Here is a 21449-nt window from a genome sequence, read left to right on the forward strand (position 1 = left end):
TTACTTGATGTTTTTCTTTCAATCCACTCTGATTCGTGGAGATATTTAGCCTCAAAATCCCCAGTTGTTCGTGCATGTGATATATGTTTTTTCAAACACACATGTTCTCATGTACCACTGGGGCACAGGCTCCCCACTTGGAACCGCAGCCCCAGGCCAACCAGACTTCTCTTCTGCTTCTTTCTTCAAGTTCTGCCCCATCCACTCTCTCAACCCAGTGCTGGTCTCTGGGTGGGCTGCACACACGGTCCGCCCTCCTCTCCCGCTGCCCAATGACTCCAAGGTCAGTGCTAGCCTCACACAGCCATGATCCTCTGGTCTGAGTGATGTCTGGACTTTGCTCTGGAGGCTGCACCAGGCCTCTTAGGGTTGGGAGATCGCTGAGGTCTGCTCTTGTAACAGAGGAGGGCTACTAGAGGGGTGGCTGAGTCTATTTACCCCTGTGGTTCTGGGGGTGTGAAGGGAAAGGAGTGGGGTTTGTGCCAATACCGCAAGGCTGAGAAATCAGATTAAGAACTAGCCTTTGCTTTGTAAACACTCATGGAAGTCCTGGGTCAGGGAAGACACTGCTCTATACAAATGTCATTTCCAAAACACTAACAGCTAACCCTTCAGGTGCCACTTCCCACAGAAATCTTCCTAGAGTGTCTGCTTTCTCAAGCACTGAATCGTGTCCCGCTGAGTTGCATCCCTGCCGGCAGGAACACAGAGCACACAGCGGTGCTGTACCTCATTGAGGGCTTCCTGTATCCTGTCCTGTGGCTGGCAGTGGGTCTGCCTCTTCAGCTGCCCGCTCTCCTTTCTCGGAAGCAGACAGAACTGGGCTCGGGTCCTGGCTCTGTCATCCCTAAGGAGCTGAACTTGGGCGAGCTGGGCTTCATTTCTTTAGCTTTTTCAAAGGTAAAAAAAGCAGTCATTGTCCATGCTTTGTAGAATCCTTGTCCGGATGAAAAGAGATAGCATAAAGCACAAAGCTCGGTCTCCATATCAACAGAGTACTGAGGCTGGTAAAACTACGCACAGAATGAGCGGAAATCAATTCCGATGGCCAGCGCCTCCCCTAACGCGTCAGGCTTTGTGACAGTGATTTCAGCCACTCAGAGCCCTTTTGTCCGAATTTGGGCTTTGAGAATCTGTTTGAGGAGGTGCTCAGAACCTGTCCGTGGCTCATCTGTGCCTGTATCTCCTGCTCCAGGTCTCTCCCCACTTCCTCCTCACTTACCGTGAGGGTGTCGGACAACCCGCCTGAGCTGAATCCGGTCCCACCACTTTTCCAGCCGTGAAGCTTTGACAGGTTATGTCTCCTTCTTCGGCTATCGAGAGGTTGTCAGGCTGCTTCAGTGACAGCCGGCAGTCACCATTCCCATCTGTCTGCACCCTCCCCCGCAGCCAGCATCCCAGCCAGCCTCTACGTCCTCCACTCCGATGAGATCATCAGCTGGAACTCTGGGCCCCAGTGGAACCTTGGGGTTTTCCCCAGAATAGCTTTGGGCTATTTGATGAAATTAACAATTACATCCTTATTTTCAGTTCAGGCAGACAGACAGTCAACTTCCTGTCTCTGTCTGCAGATTGTATCTATCGTCTTGCCCTGTCTGGGCACATGTGCTCCCAAGGACCATTCAAGAAAGTGAAGGGTGCAAAGGCTGGCAGAGATTCATGATGTTTCTTTTAAGGAACCCTGAAGAAGCTGCTATACCTGTAGCCTCCTCCATCCTCACCAGCACTCCCCTAGAATTTCCCTATTTTATTATTATCTTTCCCTTTGGCCATCAAACAGTACCACATTTGCTTTAGGACCATTTCCCCTTATTTTCTGCTGATCAAGTACTGCCTTTTTTTTTTTTTTTAAATCTTTAGCTACAAGAAATAATTCAGACTCCTTGGCCTAGAATTAATTTGCCAGACTCAACCTATTTGGGGTGTCTGGGATATTCCTAATATTGGTTAATATTTAATGAGCACCAAACAACAAGGTCCTCCTACAGAGCACAGAGAACTATATCCAATACCTTGTAATAGCCTATAATGAAAAAGAATGTGAATAGGTGTGTGTATATATATATATAATTGAATCACTGTGCTGTACACCAGAAATTAACACATTGTAAATCGACTGTACTTCAATCTAAAAAAAACATTTAATGAGCACCTACATGGTGCAACACCGAGATGTATGATTCCTTACCACCCATGATGACGTAGGTTCTATTAAGATGCTCGTTTTTTAGATGAAGAAATGAGGTACAGAGAGGCTAAGATGGTCTCCTGCTAGAAAGTGGCAGACCTGAGATTCAAATACAGGTTTGCCTAATGCGAAAGCCCGTGCACGCTCCTCTCAGCCGACACTGGCCCTGGTTCCAGGAACCGTGCCGATGAGCTGCGGTTTCATGGATTTGGGATCTTTGTCTCCACTCAGGAGGCTGCAGGAGGGCGGAAGGGAGGTGGGGCTCTGAGGGAGAGGCGGTGAAAACAGCATGAATAGCAGTTCCCCTTGGGGAAGTCACCCCCTGGCTGAGACCTCCCATCATTTGGCAAACAGTCCCGGAGCCCTTCTGCAGGCACAAGGGGATGGAGACAAACCTGAAGGGGGCGGAACGGCTTTGAGAGAGTGGTGTGTGCAGTGCTTGGGGACATAAGTCTTCAAATCACACGGCTTATGGATGTTACTTCCTACTCACGTGACCTTGAACAAGTCACTTTCCTGCTCCGGGCTAAGGAGCAGATCCACCCCTGGCAGAGGGGAGGAAGTGAATGGGGCTGGCGGCACCCCTGCGTGCCCCACCTCATGGCTGCGAGGGCACACAGAGAATATCACCAGGCTCCCAGCCCCGAGCCTGTGCGGGGCACTTATACCCGGCCCTGTGACACATGACCTGGGCAGGCTGTTTAACCTGTCTGTGCTGCACTTTCCTCAGTAACAACAGCACACCCAGACAGCTAACTGAGGATTAAACAAGTCAACATCTCTGAAGGGCTGAGAACAGTATCTGGCACATAGAAAGCCCTCAATTACTGAGTTTGTTTTCTTTTTATGACAATGGTAAGAGATGGTATATATTCTTTTGTTATCTGACTTTTTTAGCTTTTTTAACTCATATACTGTGAGTATATTTCCATGAGTGTTTACATACCTACATCATTGCCAGTAGGACTTTAATGTTACCACCATCCATGATTAATTTTCCGATCTTCTTTCGTTGTTTCTGTATTTTGGTTATCACATGCTGAGCTAAATATCCTTACAGATGAAACACTTCCTTAAATAAATTTCCTTTAAATTAAGAAATTCAGTTTAATTAAAACTACCTGGGCAGGTGGCCGGCCTCATGGGCTGCCCCGTTTCCTGTTCATCCTCGGTGTTCCTTCCAGAAGCTGCCAAAGGCTTTTCTGGCTTCACAGCATCCAGGAATTCTGGGAGAGAAGACTTGATTTCAGGAACTGGTTTCCCTGAAATGAGATGGGAAGAAAGACAGCTATCATCATTCAGTGAAGTGGGTTAGCCATCAGGAGGCTGGGATTAGAAGTCAGAGAGCTTGCTCAGGGTCCTGGCTCGGCCGAGAATTCCCCATGGGCCCCCGTGAGTTGTTTCTCTTTCTGGGCCTTGGCCTTCCCACGTGTAAGATGCTGTGCTTGGACACAACATCTCCGGTGATGGGGCCAGTTCCAACATTCCAAGTCAGACACATCTGGCTTCCAATCCTACCAGCTGTGTGACCTTAGACAAGTCACTTTCCTTCTCTGAGCCTGTTTCCTCACCTATGAAACAGAGACGATCATTGTGATGATCAATGTGTGTGCTTCCTTGCTGGGATGGAGGGGAGAAAGGGCTCTGGACCACACAGCTTCTTAAACATGTGGGGAAGTCAAAGATCCCCGCTTCGCTGAGTCCCTCCTCAAGCCCCTAAATCTAAAAGATCCAGCCATCCTTCAGCATCCCTTCCGGGAGCAGTGGAGACACGTGCGACCTTCCTTGTTTTACAGACGGGAAGCCTGAAAACAGCAGCCACGTCCAGTGTGTGCTGGCGAGGCTCTGCAGCCGTGCAGTCCTCACCAGGCCCCTCACTGCAACCTGGTGAAGAGGAGAACACGGAGGCCTGAGCAGGTTAAGCGGCTGGTCTGAGGCCACACAGACTGGGCAGGCAGGACCGGCTGAAGGAGCTGGGGCAGAGGTCACCTGCCTTTTGAGAGTAATCACTTCCCCTTTGCACGGATGTGGGAAACCCCAAAGGTGTCAGCAGGCGTGTCTACACCAGCGTCTCATAACTTACTCCCTGTGAACCGGCCTCCTCTCCCTTCCACCACCACCCCCGTCATCTCTCCAGGCTGGTCCCTGCCTCCGGCTCCGGTGGCCTCCAGAGCATCCCTCCAGGCCACATCTTACTGAAATAACAGATCCAGCCTCACCACTTCCCTTTAAGCCTTCATGACTCCCCACTGCCAGCATAAAGGACACCCTTCAACTGACTCCTCCCATCTCCCCCCTCCCCCCAGGCCTCCCAGACCAAACCCAAATTCTGCAGCCTCCATGCAAGGCTCTTCAGCTTCTGGGGATTCGAGGTGGCCTCATGTTTGAGAACTGAAAAAATAGGGGCTTCAGAGTCTGGGGATGTCTTGCCGACTCGTGGGCTCTCACACCGGGCAGCAGGCGGGGCTGGGACAGAACGTCTCAGCCTTTGAGTCTCCGGTAGCATTTATTCCAACAGGTAAACCAGGCCTCTCTCTAAACAAAACCGATCGTCATCACCAGACCAAGCTTCTCAACACGAGGCTTTGGGACTAGAACAGTATTAATAACACCTAAATGTACGGCACATGTGTGGCCCTTTGCAGATTTATTTGATGTTCTGGACCATCTCTGGTGATTAATAGAATTCTCTGCATTTTATTTTTGAGCATATTGAGGCTCAGACAGGCTAAGTGGTTTGTCCCACGTCAAACAGCTGACAGGATTCAAACCCGGGGCTGGTTTCGCTGTGGTCTGCCAGCTAGGGCAGACCCACTCACACACCAGTGTCCTCACCAGCCCCACTACCCTCTGCATCTGCACAGCCCTGGGCTCGGCCTGAGGATGAGCAGGACAAAAGGGTGGGAGTGAGTGAAGAAAGGCCAGCAGGAACGCACAGAAGAAGCCAGACGGCTGAATGGGGGATGATGGCGACTTTTTCCTTGTTTCCTTTACTGTCACAGACACACTGTTCTCTTCGGTGGACTTATCTTACAAAAGCAGCAGCAGAACTGAGCCACTCAGAGTCCGGGCTCTGGAACGGACCTCCCGGCCGTGTCCGCTGTGGACCACGGGATCCCGAGGACTAAGGGAAACAGCGCGTGCTGAACGCTCGGCTCAAAACACGGGAACCCCACTGGTAGTGGTGGCGTCTCATTTTCTAAAACACTGGGTGATCTCCTAAGCAGCCAGTACTGGGAGTAAGGAGGCAGGGCGCGGTCTTTCAATTTTCATTTAACAGCTCTGAATCATTTACACTTTTCTGTTGTTTCATGACATCTGTTTTTTTAAATTGTGGGGAAATACACGTAACATAAAATTTATTATCTTCACTAGTTTATAAAGTCTCCGGTTCAGTGGCCCTAAGTGCATTCACCGTTGTGCGACCATCACACTATCCAGCTCCAGAACTTCATCTTCTCAAACTGAAACCCTTTGCTCATTAAACATTCACTCCCCACCCTCCCTCCCCCGGCCCCTGGCAACCACCATTCTACCTTCTCTCTCTATGAATTTAACTATTCATTCAAATCTTTTAACTTGTGTGTTTTTTCACTTTAATAGTAACTGAAAAAACGTATCTGGTACAACCATGACAGGGAAAAGTGTTGATATATTTTTCAATTGAGAAATAACTGACGAAGGACATTATATCAGTTTTAGGTATGTATCATATGGATTGAGATTTGTATATATTGTGAAACGATCACACAATAAGTCTAGTTAACATCTATCACCTCACACACAAATTTTTTTTCTTATGATGAAAACTTCTAAGGTCTACCCTCTTTGCAACTTACAAATATGCAACACAGTATTATTAACTACAGTCACCATGCTCTACATTACACCCCGCAGGGCTTATTTATAACTGGAAATTTGTGCCTTTTGACTACCTTCCCCCATTTTGCCCCATCCACGCCCCTCCCCCACCTCTGGCAACCACCATTTTGCTTTTATTTGGTGGGGGGGAGTAGTTAGGTTTGTTTATCTATTTACTTTATTATATTATAATTTTTTTAATGGTGATACTGGGGATTGAACCCAGAACCTCATACATGCCAAGCATGCACTCTACCACTGAGCTATACCCAGCCTCCTCTCCACCAATATACTGTTGACTGACAATCAAAGAGGGTATACAGTTTACCAGTTTTTTGGTGAAATATGTGTAAAAGCATAGAAGACATCTATATATGGAGAGGAAAAGAGCCTGAAGCATATACACAAAATGTTAACAGCGAACATTTCTGGGTGCTGTGATTATCAACGATTATATAATTGTGGGTTTGGTGGTACAGCTTTTTGTGGGGAGGAGTTATTCACATAGTAGAATCTTTCAACAATGATCATGCATTAACTGCACAGTAAATTGTTTTCTTAAGAAAGAAGTCAGTAAGCAAGCTTGCTAAAATAGAGACTAGACGGAGTCTTCCAACGAGAGTGAGGAGCCATCCGGGGTTGGAAGGGGAGTGGGCAGCAGAGGCAGAACCCACGTGCTCCTGTGTTTGGCCACCAGCTAAGACCTTCACTGTGAGTGTCCCCACTCCATCCCCAGGGCAGCAAGGAGGGAAATGGGAGCTCTGGGAGGTGAGGAGACCTCCCCCACAGAGAGAGCGAGAGGAGGGGACCCTGACACAGGAAGGGGGTGTCCTCTCATAGAATCAGAGTGGAGAAGCTGGTGCCGTGGGCAGGATTCACATGGGGGCCCTGGAGGACACATACTTCATCTCACCTCTCCCCATCTGGAGTCCTCAGGCACCCCGCTGCCCCACCCCAATCCCAGCAGGTGGAGGCCCTTCTGGCCGAAGCTGCAATCCCAGAGGTGGGTTCCCCGCCCAGGGCAGCCCTGCCCACAGGACTCAGGGACTCCCACATCTCCACTTATGTAATACCCTGCCTTCCACCACAGGTGCAAGGTGACACACAGTCCCTTGGACAAAATGACAACGGGGACATTCCCTGGAGGTGAAGGCTGACTTGTGAGCAGACCCGAAGCAGAGCTGCCTGCCCCTGGGGTGTGTGCAGAAGTGAACACTGTGCCCCTAGGAGGAAGGGGCCCCCAGGCCACTCACAGTCCTCTTCTTCCCTGCCCTCCTCTCTCAGGCCCAGGGAGATTGCCTCTGCAATACCGCCCCACCACAAACCACCTTGCGTGGGGTCCCACCCGTGTTCCTCAAAGGGCCCCGTCCGTGTCATCCTCTTGATGATATCTGTGTATCAGGCAAAAGGGCAGAGGTGGCTCCTCTGTGACCCTAGCTCCCCTGTGCTGGGCCGGCCAGGCCTGCTGGTGAAGGGGACCCCAGAGAGCCCACCACAGCAGGAGATGCTCCCAGTTGCAAAGGCTTCTCAAGGTCCCACCTGCACCCCAACTGCCTGCAGCCCCAGAATAAGCAGCATCTTCCCCCACGTGAGGCCCGGCTGAGCTTCAGTTTCCTCATTAGTCAAACAGGGGAGAGGATGACCATCCCGGCCTGACCTAACTTCAGTGTCCTATTCCTTTTTTCTTTCCCTTTCTGTACATCTTTGCCTCTCAGTCAAGACCCATTTGGCAGGAACACTGAGGCCACCAGCCCATGTGTGGCTGACCTCTCTGGCCCCCACCCATGGAGAACAGGAAAGGCTCCATTATGTTCTCAACCTAAGGAGAGTCCACAGTGACATGCTGGGGCCTTCAGCTGCCACCGTGGTCCATGCAAGCACGCAGGAGTGGGGCACAAGCCCGCCCAGGGAGGGACCTGTCCTGGAGCATCAGCACCACCAGGCGCTCCAGCCTGAGACTGAGCTGGTCCGTGCACTTCAGGCTGGCCCCCCACTCTCCCACCTCATCAAACTCAAGGGCCACAGCCAGCCACAGGGGACAGCTGCCAGAGCCCCACATCAGGCCCTCAGTGACAAGCTTCAGTTTCCTGTGAAACCCCCATCTCTGCAAGCTGTGGGTTTTCAGATGGTTTTTAGATGCATAAACATTACACATCTTCACTTCGACCCTCGGGTGGCTGGTGCGCGATCTGAGTTGGAAGGCGCAGGGCAGGCCTTTGCTCGGCTCTTTTCCCAACAACAACCCAGAAGAGGGAGAAACCATGGCTTTTCTGCCTGTAGTGCCTGGAAATTCACCTCTGATAGCTGAGTGGATATGACACCTTCGGGCTGGGACATACACCAGAGCACCGCTGAAATAAAAACAGAACATCGAGGACGAGATGCAGCAAAGGACAAATGTTCACGAGAAAGGGTCGCAGCAAGCTTTAAATCTCGCTGAGTTTCCTGTCTGCCAAGGCCAAGATCGAGAAGCAGGCCGGTTACACTGTTCATTGCTATGACTGGTGTACAGGAAGCAGGCTCACGTGCCCAGGACAATACTCTTTTCTTCCCCTGGGATCGCATTCCCACAAAGATTCCATGCGTAAAGCTGATTCTGCAGGATCATGAGACCCAGAAAATACAGCCGTGATTACAGAGAAGAAGTGTGGGTAAGGGTGGGGAACTTCCCACCCCCAGACCCGGCCTCTCTAAAGCCGGCTGTGCGCCCGAGGGCGGCTGTCCTAACCCTCTGAGCTTCACCTTCTGTGCATCTTCTGTGTTGTCAGAATAATTATAACCCCTCTGTCCCTGGACTGCCCCACGTCTGAGAGAGACACAATACAAAAAGCAGATGGGCCGAGGCCAGGGACAGGGCACAAACTGCGACATGGGCATCTTCTGTCCTCTGTCCTGTCTCCCTGCACAAAAGGCACAGAGAAAGAACATCTGATCTGATTCTGACTTAGGGTCTCTGAGGGAAGCATCTGGGGCAGACAGCTGTTTCCAACAGTTTAAACCCCCAATGGACACGTGACTCCCAGAGGGCAGTGGCCGTGGGGCCAGGTGATACAGGAGCCTGGCTAGTGGAGAAGGGGACAGGCTTCTGCCCACCGTGCCACTGGCAGCCGGCCTGGTCACACACAGGAGGACAGGCAGCTCGGGGTTCTCCCTGCCAGGACCCCTGGGGACGGGCAGAGATTCCAGTGCTTGAAATGACAGCTTCAGCGGCTGTGGGCACCAAGGGGTTGAAATCTCGGTTATCAGACAGAGAATTAAATCAGAGTCTGGATGTTTCTTAAAGTCCCCCAAGTGAGGATGAGAACCTCTGGCTTCTCCCAGTGATGAGTCTCAGGTGTCCGGGGGCAGAGGAAGGGAGCACAAGTGTTTCTCTGTGCTCTCGCCACGGTTCATAGGGGACAATGGGCCCGATTCCCTTTTCTCTCTGCTTTGCATTTCCAGGATGTCCCACTCTCTCTAAAAAGCAGGAAGCACATGTGCCGTGGAGCCCAACGAAGAACTCATGGCCCTCCAGCCCACGGCACACGCCGCAGCCAGGCTCACGGGCAAGGGAGGCGCTCGAAGTCTCATCCGACACGTGAGACGAGGAACCGTACCCTCCACCCCCAGAGAGTTGCTGTGAGGATGAAATGAGTAAGTGCTAACAGTTACAGGCTACTGCTGTTATTCACTGTTGTTATTACCATCACCTCTGAGTCTGTATCGGGCTTTTAAATTTTTTTTTAACTTTTTATTTTTTTTAAATGGAGGTGCTGGGGATTGAACCCAGGACCTCACGAATGCTAAGCATGCGCGCTACCGCTGAGCTATACCCTCCACCCCTATGTCAGGCTTTTTCTGTCCAAAGTGCTTCCCCATACGCGGGGCCTATTTCATTCAGACGACAGCTCTGGGAAGAAGGTCCAGTTGTTCTCTCTGCTTCACACTTCAGTAAAGTGAAACCTAAAACAGTTATCATATTTCTATTTTGTTTACTTACACCCCACTGCCTTCAATTGAAAGGCTTATGTGCGCGGGCCCGGGGCAGCGGGGCCGGGGGTCTCCTCAGTCGCCCGGGAACATTTAACACGGCGGCAGACGCAGGAGCCACACGCTTGCACCGGGAGACTCTGGCGGCTGGCAAGATCTTTCCTCGGTGAGCACATTCTGGAATTCCCTCCACCCTTCACAGCCCTCAAGTTAAACAGTGACATGATACTCGTGTATTTGTTTTTATTCTTTGTATTTACCTGACTCATGTGGCTGAAACAGACCCCTTCTAGAATAAATGAAAGTGATTCAGCCCTAACTCAAGAACCCAGGTGCCAGCTGGCCATGTCAGGGACAGACAGAGCTTTCGGGGCCCCCTCGTTTCCTTTTGCCTCCCAATCCCTGGGCTCAACCCTCCTGAGCATCCAAAGAAAACACACACACACCATTCAAAACTCCCAACTCAAATTAGACATGAAGTTAGGCAAGTCTGAGTACATGACCTGTCTTCCCAATCGCCCGATCTCTGATCCTCCCTTGGACCCATTCACCGGCTGCTAAAATGACTCATCCACCCCATTCATTTATTCATTGTGCTGGGGACTGGGAACGCCATACATTATCACGACTCGCACGATCCTGACTTTAAACTAGTTAAACAGATATCTAATTATAAACTGAAAACATACTGGATGGAGGGAGGAGCACCTGGCAGACTTACACACGTGGGCTAACCAGGGCAGGCTTCTGTGGGCAGGTGCCACTTAAACAGAGACCCAAAAGATGAGAAGGATGAGCCACGGGAATAATGCAAGGAAGTTGGGGAGAGACCAGCGTTCTAAAAAGAAAGAATAGTATATGCAAAGGTCCTGAGGCAGAAAAGAGTTTGCTGCATTTCCTCAAATGAAGGATGACCCTAGGGGTGAGCTGAATGAGCTGAGGGGAGGAAAGAGCAAAGATGAGACGAAACAGCTGGGCAAGGGTTAGACCATGGGAGACTCCCGAAAGCCATGGTTAGGTGGAACCTTATCATAAACTCCCTTGAAATGAGGTAACTGTAGCTGAGACAGTGTTTACCAAATAGTCATCTGCTCGCTCTCAGATCCCAGCCCTCCTTGCAATTAGGCTGAGGCCACGTGACTGCTTCTGACCAATGGATTGTAAGTGGAAATGCTATTGTTGCTTCCTGGACAAAGCAATGAAAAGCCAGCAAGCCTCCTCCTCCCCCGACTCCCCCCACCACAGGGACCCTGGAAGCCACGCACTCCAGATGACCAGCTGTGTGCAAGAGTGCAGGAGACAGCACTGGACTTTGAGAAATCAATTTCTGCTGGGATGAACAACTGAGATTTCAGGGTTTATCTGTCACTGCAGCATAACCTAGCCAATCCTGATTAATGGGTAACCTCACTATGTGTCCAAAGCTCGTAACCCAGAGGAGCTGCTTACGACAGCACAGCACGGAGCGGGAGTTCAACAGACCACAGCTCCTCTCCCTCCAGCTCCCACCCTCCCTCTTTGAAAAACTGGGGACTGGTTTCGAGGCACTGCACACACCCCTCTGTCCAGGCTCACAGTTACTCCCAAGAAACCCGCAGTGATTAAAGCCTTACAGTTTCCCGAGGGAGTAACCGACATGCAGAAGGAGAGTCAGGAGACCATCCTGAGTTGCACAGCAAGGACATTAGAAAAGCCTCGCATCTCTTCCCTTCTGAAGCTTCCCCATTTACGGGAAAAGCAGACAGGCCAATGCCTACGCTTATTTTATTTTTCAGGGAGAAAGTGAGACCTGCTGCCATCTAGTGACGTCGCCCAGCAGGGGTTAAGGTCCAGGAGACCTGCATGCCTTTCCAGCCCATTGCTTATTCGTTATGTGGCTTTGGGTGCATTACTTACTCCCTGAGCCTCAGTTTCCTCATCTCTAAAATGGGGAGAATAGTATTTGTGAGATGAGATGCTTGCCTGGCACATATTAGGTGCTAAATACAAGCTATGACTAGAATAGCTAAATACAAACTATGACTAGCTATGACTCAGATAACAGGGACTCCTGGCCAGCGGTGGGGCGGGGAAGGGCGGGGTCTTGGTCCAACACAGTGCCACCTCCAGGGACAAGACTCCAGGGGCCCTAGGGTCTGAATCCTACCCATGCTTTGTTGTTCATAGTGGGAGGAAAGGGGCGGATGTTGGGAAGGCCTCTGGGTAAACACACATTAGCTCCGTCTGGCCCTTCAATGTCTCAGCCTCTTTTGGAGACAAAGAGATCCTTCTCTTCTGTTTCACTTTAGGCCACAGATGAAAATTCCCCACCCAATGACAGCCCGGCTCCAGGAAGGAAATGACTTTGGCTGAGATGCCAAACCAAGAGTTAGAAACTGTGAAGGTTGCACAACCAAGAAGAGGCTGCGTGAAAATTGGGAAACTTGAAAGAAAACTCCCAGGAAGAAGGTAGCAGCAGATGGGAAGATGAAACCATGGTCACCCCCCTTGGAGCCCCTTGAGATTCCAGAAGCTTCTTGCTCTCCAGCTCAGTTCACACCTGGAACCTCATAGGCCCCCATTCACCACAGTGGCCAGAGCAGCGAGGGTAGTCCCAGGTAGAAGGTCTCCAAAACCTTCCCTCCCCTCCTGCTGAAAGCAAAGCTGACCACAGCCTGTGCAGCCTCGGGTGCCCGACCCCTCCTGCTCCCGTCCGAGCGCCCCACACGCCCGCTGGCCTCTAGCCAAGGCCCCCACGGCCTCCCCTTGGGTCCTCCAGCATCGCTCCTTCCCACTACCGGGCCTCTGAACATGCTGTTCCCTCCGCGTGGCCCCTCACTTCCGGCGGCCCATCTTTCCTTCGAATGGAGGCTCAAGTTTCATTTCCTCAGGGTAACTTCTTCCCCGGATGAGATCAAACTCTCCCCTCTCCCACTCTCGGACCTCCCCCACAACCTACACTTCTCCTTTGAGCACTCCCGCTGCGGTCAGGTACGTATCTCTGTCATCAGCCTGTTAACAGCCATCTCCCACATTACAGGCAGGCTCCATGAGGTCGGAGACCTTGTCCCCAGCACACAGTGGGCACCTGATAATATATCTTAGTTCACTACTGCCCTCTTGTCCTGCTTCGGTGTATCTAACTCCCTACGGGGAGGAACGAGGGGAGTTTCCCCTCACTGGTCAGGCACCCCTGGTTTCCAGCCTCCAACCTCAGAGCCAGAGCTGTCGGACCCCCACCGTCGACAGGCTCAGCTCCTCCGCCTGCCTCAGAGACAGTTAACTAGCTCTGGAGCTCAGCAGTGATGACAGCCAGCCTGCCCTTGGCTAGAAGCCACAGCTCTGATACTTTGGCCTTAGCCTTGAATCTGGCTCCTAAGACCTCAAGATGCCAGCCCATAGACTCTGGAGCCTGGTTCACGGTCCCCTCCTAAGCCTGGTGGGGGGGAGCACCCCTCAGGAGTAGGATTCTCATATTTTATGCCCCAGGGAGACGGTTGGCCTGAGCCCCCAGGGTCAGACCTTTCTCATGCTGAACACTAGTCTGACCATATAAACGCTGTCCCTGACCCCCCAGACTCCACCATGCCGTGCCCCAGGGATGTGCAGCAATGACACCATCGGCACCAGTTTACTGGAGCTGCGATTCCCACAGTGTATTGGTTCCCAGGGGCTATTAATAAATGTCAAATGAAAAGTGGGTTCTGCGGTCAAATAGAAATGGAAAACACCGGCCTAAATAGGTTTCTTTGCTACAGAAGTTATCAGAGCCTTGCGGGGTGGGTGCAACTCAGTGGTAGAGCGCATGCTTAGCATGCACGGGGTCCTGGGTTCAATTCCCAGTACCTCCACCAAATTAAAAAAAAAAGTTATCAGAGCCTTAATATGCTGGTGTGCCTGCTGCATCTCCAAAGGTTGGGGCCTTGATAAAACAGACAGGATTTCCCAAGGTTAGTTATTCACGAACCCTTGTTTGCAGGGGGGGTAACTTGCGGGAGCACACTTCTGGGGTATGCGGTTTGGGAAGTGCTAATTCAGACTGTGACTCGCCCTGTGGATGTCCCATACACGCGGTACTTTCCCCATCATGAAAAGATATTTTTCAATCAAGACACAAAGGCAGCATTCCTCTTCCTGTCCTGACCCAGAGACCTTGGCCTTTCTTGTAGCAGCCAAATCAATATAATAATACTCCAGGCGGCAAGGACCCAGATCCTGCAGGCTGGAACGCTGGTTACTCTTCTCACATCAAAGCAAAAACTGTCACCTGCGACCCTCGGAAGGTGGTCTGTGCACTAAAAACACCTGTAACACCAAGGGGAGAAGCTGAAGATGTTCTAAATGTTGGTGTATGTGGCTTCTTCTTCAGGAGTCTCCAACAAAAGAGAGAACTCCAGTGGCGCTAGACTGTGCACAAGCAGAGCTGGGAAGAAAGACTCTTGGCCTGTGGTTGACAACCCAAGTTGACTGAGAAACTCCATTTTAGGAGCTCTGAAGAGACAGCCCCAGCAGGAGGTAAGGCAATGGTCCTAACCTTTCTAATCGCCAGTCCACGTTTCTCAGTCCACGAATGAACTCAGCAGGGGTTCTCTCCCAGACCCAGAGCCAGAGGCAAGACTCAAAACAAGAGTGCTTCATTTACAACAGCCAAGACATGGAAACAACCTGAATGTCCATCAACAGATGACTGGATAAAGAAGCTGTGGTATATTTATATAGTGGAATACTACTCAGCCATAAAAAAGAATAAAATAATGCCATTTACAGCAACATGGATGGAGCTGGAGATCGCCATTCTAAGTAAGCCAGAAAGAGAAGGAAAAATACCATATATATCACTCATACGTGGAATGGAGGAAAAAAAGGCAAACTTATTTACAAACCAGAAACAGACTCACAGTCACAGAAAACAAACTTATGGTTACCAGTGGGGGAAGGCGGTAGGAAGGGATAAATTAGGAGTTCAAGATTTATAGATACTAACTAGTTTATATAAAATAGATAAACAAGTTTATACTGTATAGCACAGGGCACTATATTCAATGTTTTACAGTAACTTATGGTTAAAGAATATGAAAATGAATATATGTATGTTACTATATGACCGAAGTATTGTGCTGTACACTAGAAATATACACAACATTGTAAACTGACTATACTTCGATAAAAATATATTTTTTAAAAGGTAAACAAACAAACAAACAAACCAAAAAACAAGAGTGCTTCCATCCCACCCAAGTTCCTCTTTCAGGTGGCCTCCAGACAGGCCCCAGGTACACACGTGACATCAAGAGGAGAGACGGGGCAGGCTGGACACACTGGGCACTGAGTGAGAGATCAAATCTCTCAGCGTTAAGAACTAAACTGTCTAGGCTAGATCGTTAGCTGTGGGTATCACAGAAAGAACAGATTAGAAGCCAAGAGAGACCAGAAGCTTCTAGCATTCTGAGAGAATTGTATTGCCTGGGAAACCACAGGCCTGGTGTGACAAAAACTGGCCATTATTTGACCTCAGAGCCCCTCTCAGGCCCCCCAATACCCTCCCCCAGCAGGAAGTGCGCTGTGAAAGCCGTGTCGCTCCCTCCATAAGGTCAGACTCTCCAGTTCCCACTTCTGATGAGGCCACCGAGAACAGGGAACAGGGAAGCTCCCCCCATGCCCACCCCATCCCCCAGGACAGAGGCAGAAGTCAGAGAACCAGGTGTCAGGGCAGTGATTCTTAAGCCTTCTACTGCATCTGAATCTCCTGCAGGGAGATTCGGGCCCTCCCACCCCACCCCACCCCACCCCACCCCACCCCTGGAGTTGCTGAACCCACAGATGAGTAAGGCCCAAGAACCTGCATTTCTAACAAGTTCCCAGGTGATGCTGATGCTGAGAAGTCCGGGGAACACACCTGGAGAATCACTGGTTGGCTGAGAAGAACAAAGGGCTGTCAGAGGGACCAAGCAAAGGAAATGTCTCCCCTCCCAGAAGGGACTTTTTACAACTGTTGCTCAGCCAGATTTGTCGGCTCCTACAGACAAGTAACTGCAGCTTGCCTCTCATTTCAAATGGGAGTTCTGATTGTGGCTTCCTGTTTGGATTTCACCGTTGAACTTTGGGTGTGCTGGGGGAGGCGGGTGATAACTTCTCTTTGGGGGAGACGTACCAGATCATCTGGGGCTGACGCAAGACTACCCATCACTCACTGAGCCTGGGCCCTGAGCAAAGGAAGGAACTGCTCTGGAACCTTGGGGGAAGGGTGAGCATGTCTTGTGTGTGGGAAGAAGTGGGTATACAGATATTTGGGTGGCCCAAAGGGAGGCCTGTAGGAAGACGGCTGTCCCTCCAACATTTATCCACCCGCTTCTAGAGTAATAGATGCTTTAGTTGTGCACAGAGCCTACTAGTTCAAGAGTCCATTTCCCAGCCTCCCTTGCAACTAGGTGTGATCATGTGACCAGCCCTGGCCAATGGCAGCTTCCGAGGGACCACACTCTTCTTGTCGGCTGGACTGCACCTGGGCAGGTATGGGGTAGCCACTCAGGTACGGGCTGACAGCCAGGTGTCCCAGATGGCAGAGCAATGAGAAAGAAAGAACCTGGTCCTCAACACCATGGAGTTACCGTATCAGCCCTGGGCAGCTTGGACTGTCACAGGAGAGAGAAATAAACATCTGTCTTATTTAAGTCCCTGTCGTCTGCCCTTAGTAACAGCAGTGAACCTGGGATGCTAATACAGGAAACTACCAAGAAACAGCTAAAAGAGTAAAAAGGGTTGGCCTTGGCAAGCCGATCTGCCAGCGGAAGGAAAGGTAACCCTTCTGTACTAATTTATTCTAATTCTTATAGCACTGAATGTCTGACAAATTGTCAAGAAAATGTCAAGGAACAGAGACCCACAGGACCAGCTCTCTACACAATGGGACCAGCAGCCACCCACAGGGCATCATTTCAAGTGACTGGACACACATGTGGCCGCCAGTGGACCCCACACACCGCCCTTCGGTTCGGTTCAGACACAGCCTTCAGAAAGCCTGTATTACCTAGAGTCACAGTTCTCTGAGGACATCATTTTATATCTGGGGCTTTTAGTGGTGTGGTTTTCAAGTTCTGTTTTATTCAAACCTAGTCTTACAGCTCTTTACAGCTTAGTGGAAGAGCACACGCTTAGCATGCATGAAGTCCTGGGTCCAGTGCCCAGTATCTCCATTTAAAAAACAAAAAAAGAGGTGAGCAGAAGCCAGGTTCTCAAACTGCTGGGAACAGCTGAGCAATCTCATAAACAACCTTCAGCAAGTAAGTACAAATTAAGGTCAAACCACTGTCACAATTAGGGAAGGGAAAACTGACCGGCTGGAGTAACAGAAACTTAACATGCTTCACAGATGCTCTCCATATTCACTTTCAAAAAGTGATCAAGATTTATGGCACTTTTTTCCCTAATGGGAAAAAAAAAAACAAAAACCAAGATACAGAAAGGGGAAGTGTCTTGCCTGAGGACTGAAAGCGATAGCGAAAACACAAACTCCCCAAAGGAAAGATATGGATGTGGAAACCGGCTTTTCTCTCTCTTTCTCAGGCTAGATTTTAATTCAGCAAGGCTAAGCGGCAGAGAAGAGAGGTTTCAGGAAGCAAGGTAGAGCCTCACGGGCCTGCAAGGTTAGAGGGGGCTGGAACGGGAAAGCTGGGACGTGAGTGAAGTTCTAAGAAGAGAGGTTGACGATCAAATATCACTATTTCCTGGAAGCCCAAGCAGTGCATTCAGTGAAGTTCCTGTGAGAAAAGTGAAGCACGAGGCGCGCCAGGGTGTGCCCTCCGTCTCCACCCGTGCCCTTGGGGAGGCACTGAGCCACTCCTGACCTCAGCGTCCTCGGGGGGAGAAGGGGTTCCTTAGAGCACCCACCTTGAGGGGCAGCCAGGAGGAGCCAAGCTCGCAGTTCAGTGCCTGACATCTCAAAAGTGCCCAGTCAGTGTCAGCTGAAAACAGTGTCACGCTGCAATGAGTGTGCTTCTTTGAATCTGGCACCGTGTTGTGTGCTGACCTCAAATCATTAAGAATATGTTCAGAATTAGTCAACAGCCGGGTTCTGACGTCAATGGCAAGTTGGCGTGTCCATCAAGAGGCCTATGTCTCAATCCCCAGTACTTCCTTACTCCCCAACCTTGGGACACCCCGGCAGCATCCCAGTGCCCAGCAGGGACAAAACTGGAGTCCCCCTGCCCAAAGTGGCCTGGGTGGGAGGTCCGGCCCCTTCATTCTGACTGCACCTGACGCAGCAGCTTTCCCATTCCCCCCCTCCATACCGCCCCCACTTTCTCTCTCTGGCATCCGGGGGTGGGCACAAATCTCCTCATCTCTTTTTGAACATATTAAGAGTTTATCACTAATTCTCTCAAAGCATGAAAAATGTTTGAAGGTACATCCACTCAATAATCAATTGTCAGCATCTACCACGGGCTGGGCTCTGGGGATGCAGACAGGCCAGAGTCAGGATCTGCATGCAGCTACAGAGGATGAGGATCGGTCACACCAACCAATGTACCATGTGGTCTGAGCAGGTCCCCACCTGCAGGGCCACCCTGATGTCCCCTGATTTATCTCTGAGGGTGGAGGTATCTAAGCCCCCAACCCTCCTCCTGGAAGCCCTCCCTGATTCCAGAAGGCCTGAGGTACAGGCAGACAGGTGCTGAACTGGGGTCTGTTGGTTCAGCCAAGTCATTCCCAGCTCAGGAACCCCAGACAGGACAACTCCAGGGCCCACAGGGTCTTCCCAAGGCCTCTGGGGCTCTGAATGGCTTGCTCTCTACCTCCCACACCACATTTAGCTAGTTCCTTCAGCACCCCAGGGCCTTTGCACATGCTGTTCCCTTCCCCCTGGGCTCTCCAACTCTTCACATGGCTGTCTTCTTTCCATTCCTCCAACGTCACTTCCTCAGACTGGCCTTCCATGACCACTGTGTTCTAGGAGACTCCCCAACTTGGAGTTTTCACTTGTTTTCCTGTCTACTGACTGTCTCCTCCTGACCATGCTCTCCATGAGGGCAGAGGACCTGTTGCTTTGCCCACCTGTGTTCCAGGACCTCATACAGCACCAGGCACTGGGCAGGGGCTCTGGACAGTAAGTGCCAGTGAGAAGCCCAACTCCTGCCCAACACTGAAGGGGTCTCTTTGGGGCTACGGGGAGTGGGAGCTAAGGTGGAGGTAACCAGACCTCCATCCCCCTGCCTCTGCTGAGCACCTGCTCAACACCAGGCACTTGACATGTTCTCCTTCTTCAATGTCACAGCCACCCTTCGAGGTAGGAAGGTTTTGTTTATAACCTGCTAAGTACGTTCCCATCATGGTCATACTCCCTTGCAGGAGGGCAATTTGATATTGACAGCAATCAAAACTGAAAATACACAAAACTTCAATCCAGCCATTCCAGTGCTGGAAAACCATCATACAGCTAGATTCACATGTGAGCAAAAAGGTACACATCACAACACTGTGTACAGGAGGCTAGAAAGAAACTGGACACCTATCAGTAGGAGGTGCAGTGAATAAATCACGGTTTATCTGTCAAAGGAACACAATGCAGCTGTTGAAAGAACATGTCAATACGAAACCATCTGCAAGGTCGACTGCTAGGTGAAAATGAAGGGTACAGCCCAGTGCATGGTGTACTGTCTACTATCTGTATTAAAAAGGGTTGTAGATACTTATAGACGTTTGCCTGCGCACAGAACATTTCCAGGAGGATAGACAAGAAATTGTTAATAGTGGTTCCCTCTTGGGATGCAAAATTGGGAAATAGGATGAGGCTGTAAATAATTTTCACTGTAGATTTTCCTGAATTTTTTTTGTTATAGCTATTTTATTATTAATGATTGACTGATTGATTTTTAGACTAGAGAACCAAAATTTAAAAGGTGCCAAAGGACTTATAGTAGAGTCTGTCTCCCACACCTTGTTCCCTGGCCGCCCAATTGCTCTCCCCAGGGGTAACCACCATTACTGATTTCTTATTTGGATGATAAATCATTTCATTCAAATTTTTCTTAAGATTAAAAAAGGTGTTAAGGCCAGAGAGCGCAGCTCACGCTGAAATGTGCTCAGGGCCAGCCGCGCGGGGGACGCTGGTGACTCACAGTTCAGGATGATCTGGGCGGCGCGGTAGAGCTGCAGGCGGCACAGGAGGTCCAGCAGCTGCTGCACGGTGGCCTGCCGCATGCCCCACCACCAGAGCAGCTCCCGCGTGATGCTCACACCCTGCACCCGCTCCATCGACTTGATCTTCCGCAGCTGGGTCAGGTCTGTGATCACGTAGGAGGCTGGAAGGCAAGTGACAGGGTCTGCTGAGAGTCGGAAGGGCAGCCCCTTCACCAGACGGTCACCATGCTAGCCTGGCTCTGCCCATAACAAAGCTGCCCCCACCATACCTGAAATTCCACCATGAGCTGAGGGCCACAGGCGGCCCAAATCATAACGCTGATTCCATTTAATACCTGCAGGGACCGGCACACTCACACTTGAATGTAAGTATCAACTTGGCTGCCACACAAGACTTAGAGAAAGACCACTGGACGAGAGGCTCAGGGACTTTGAGCTTTAGCTGCTTATTTGCTATGGGCAAGTCGGTGGGGTGGGAGCCTCAGTGTCCTCGACTCTACCGGAGGGTATAGAACTGTGCCTGCCTTCCCTTCCAGAACAGAAGCCCCACGCAGGCAGGGAGTTTCATCTGTCCATTCACTGTTAGATCCCCAGAACAGAGAAGGGTTTCTGGCACAGAGTTGGGGCAGAGCCAGGACCACGGTGAGGCTGGAGGGGCAAAATTTAAGGAGGTGCTGACTCTCAAGGCTGATCCAGCACTGGTAGCAGCCAGAGAGTAGGTGCCTCCTTAAGTTTTGCCCTGGGTGTCTCATTCCCTTCACCCTTAAGCCCCAGCCCTGGAATAGGGATATGAACGAACGAATGAATGAACGAACTCGTGGCCCACTATCCTCACAGAACTGTTACAAGGAGCAAGGGAGGCACGGCCCTAAAAGCACTGCCCACTCTGAAGCACTGTACCACTTGCAGGGGTCTACCGCTGGTAGTACTAAAATGAATTTCTTTATTTTTTATTATAAAATTAATGGTTGTTCACGAAAGAAAACTTGCAAAAATGCAGGGAAAAAAACTACTAAGTTACACAGCATCCCACGAGGGCACTTCCCCTTTCTAAAACTCTCCCCAACACACCCAGGTGTGGTCCTGGAGGGGGCTGTTGCCAGACTGCAAGGAAGCTTGTGCATCCAGTTCTTATTTGCTAATGTTATACCATAAGCATTGGCTGGGTTGGTACGAGCTCTTCGTTAATGGCATTCTGAATGGTCACATAGTATTCTGCCAAGTTTCCTGACGTGAGGGAGGCATTATTTTTCTAAAGTAGAAATAAAGTATTCATGCTTCAGTTCCAGGATATCAGAAATCATGGAGCAGATAA

At 50.5% G+C, this 21449-nt stretch overlaps 1 protein-coding gene across 2 annotated transcripts in view; it reads right to left on the reverse strand.

Moving 5' to 3' along the window:
* The window catches only part of IRAK2 (interleukin 1 receptor associated kinase 2), a 52666-nt gene that overhangs the window by 25046 nt on the left and 6171 nt on the right, over positions 1 to 21449 (reverse strand). The window contains exons 2-3 of one of the 2 annotated variants that reach the window (XM_010953037.3): positions 20113 to 20295; positions 3310 to 3450 (exon numbers count right to left, since the gene is read on the reverse strand). In XM_010953037.3, the coding sequence (XP_010951339.2) occupies positions 3310 to 3450; positions 20113 to 20295 (324 nt within the window). Of the gene's footprint in view, positions 1 to 3309; positions 3451 to 17884; positions 18010 to 20112; positions 20296 to 21449 lie in introns of those variants that run through there. The other variant, XM_045515317.2, reaches the window with a different exon arrangement.

This window comes from Camelus bactrianus, chromosome 17 (genome assembly GCF_048773025.1).
Source record: "Camelus bactrianus isolate YW-2024 breed Bactrian camel chromosome 17, ASM4877302v1, whole genome shotgun sequence".
Classification (NCBI taxonomy): Eukaryota; Metazoa; Chordata; class Mammalia; order Artiodactyla; family Camelidae; genus Camelus; species Camelus bactrianus.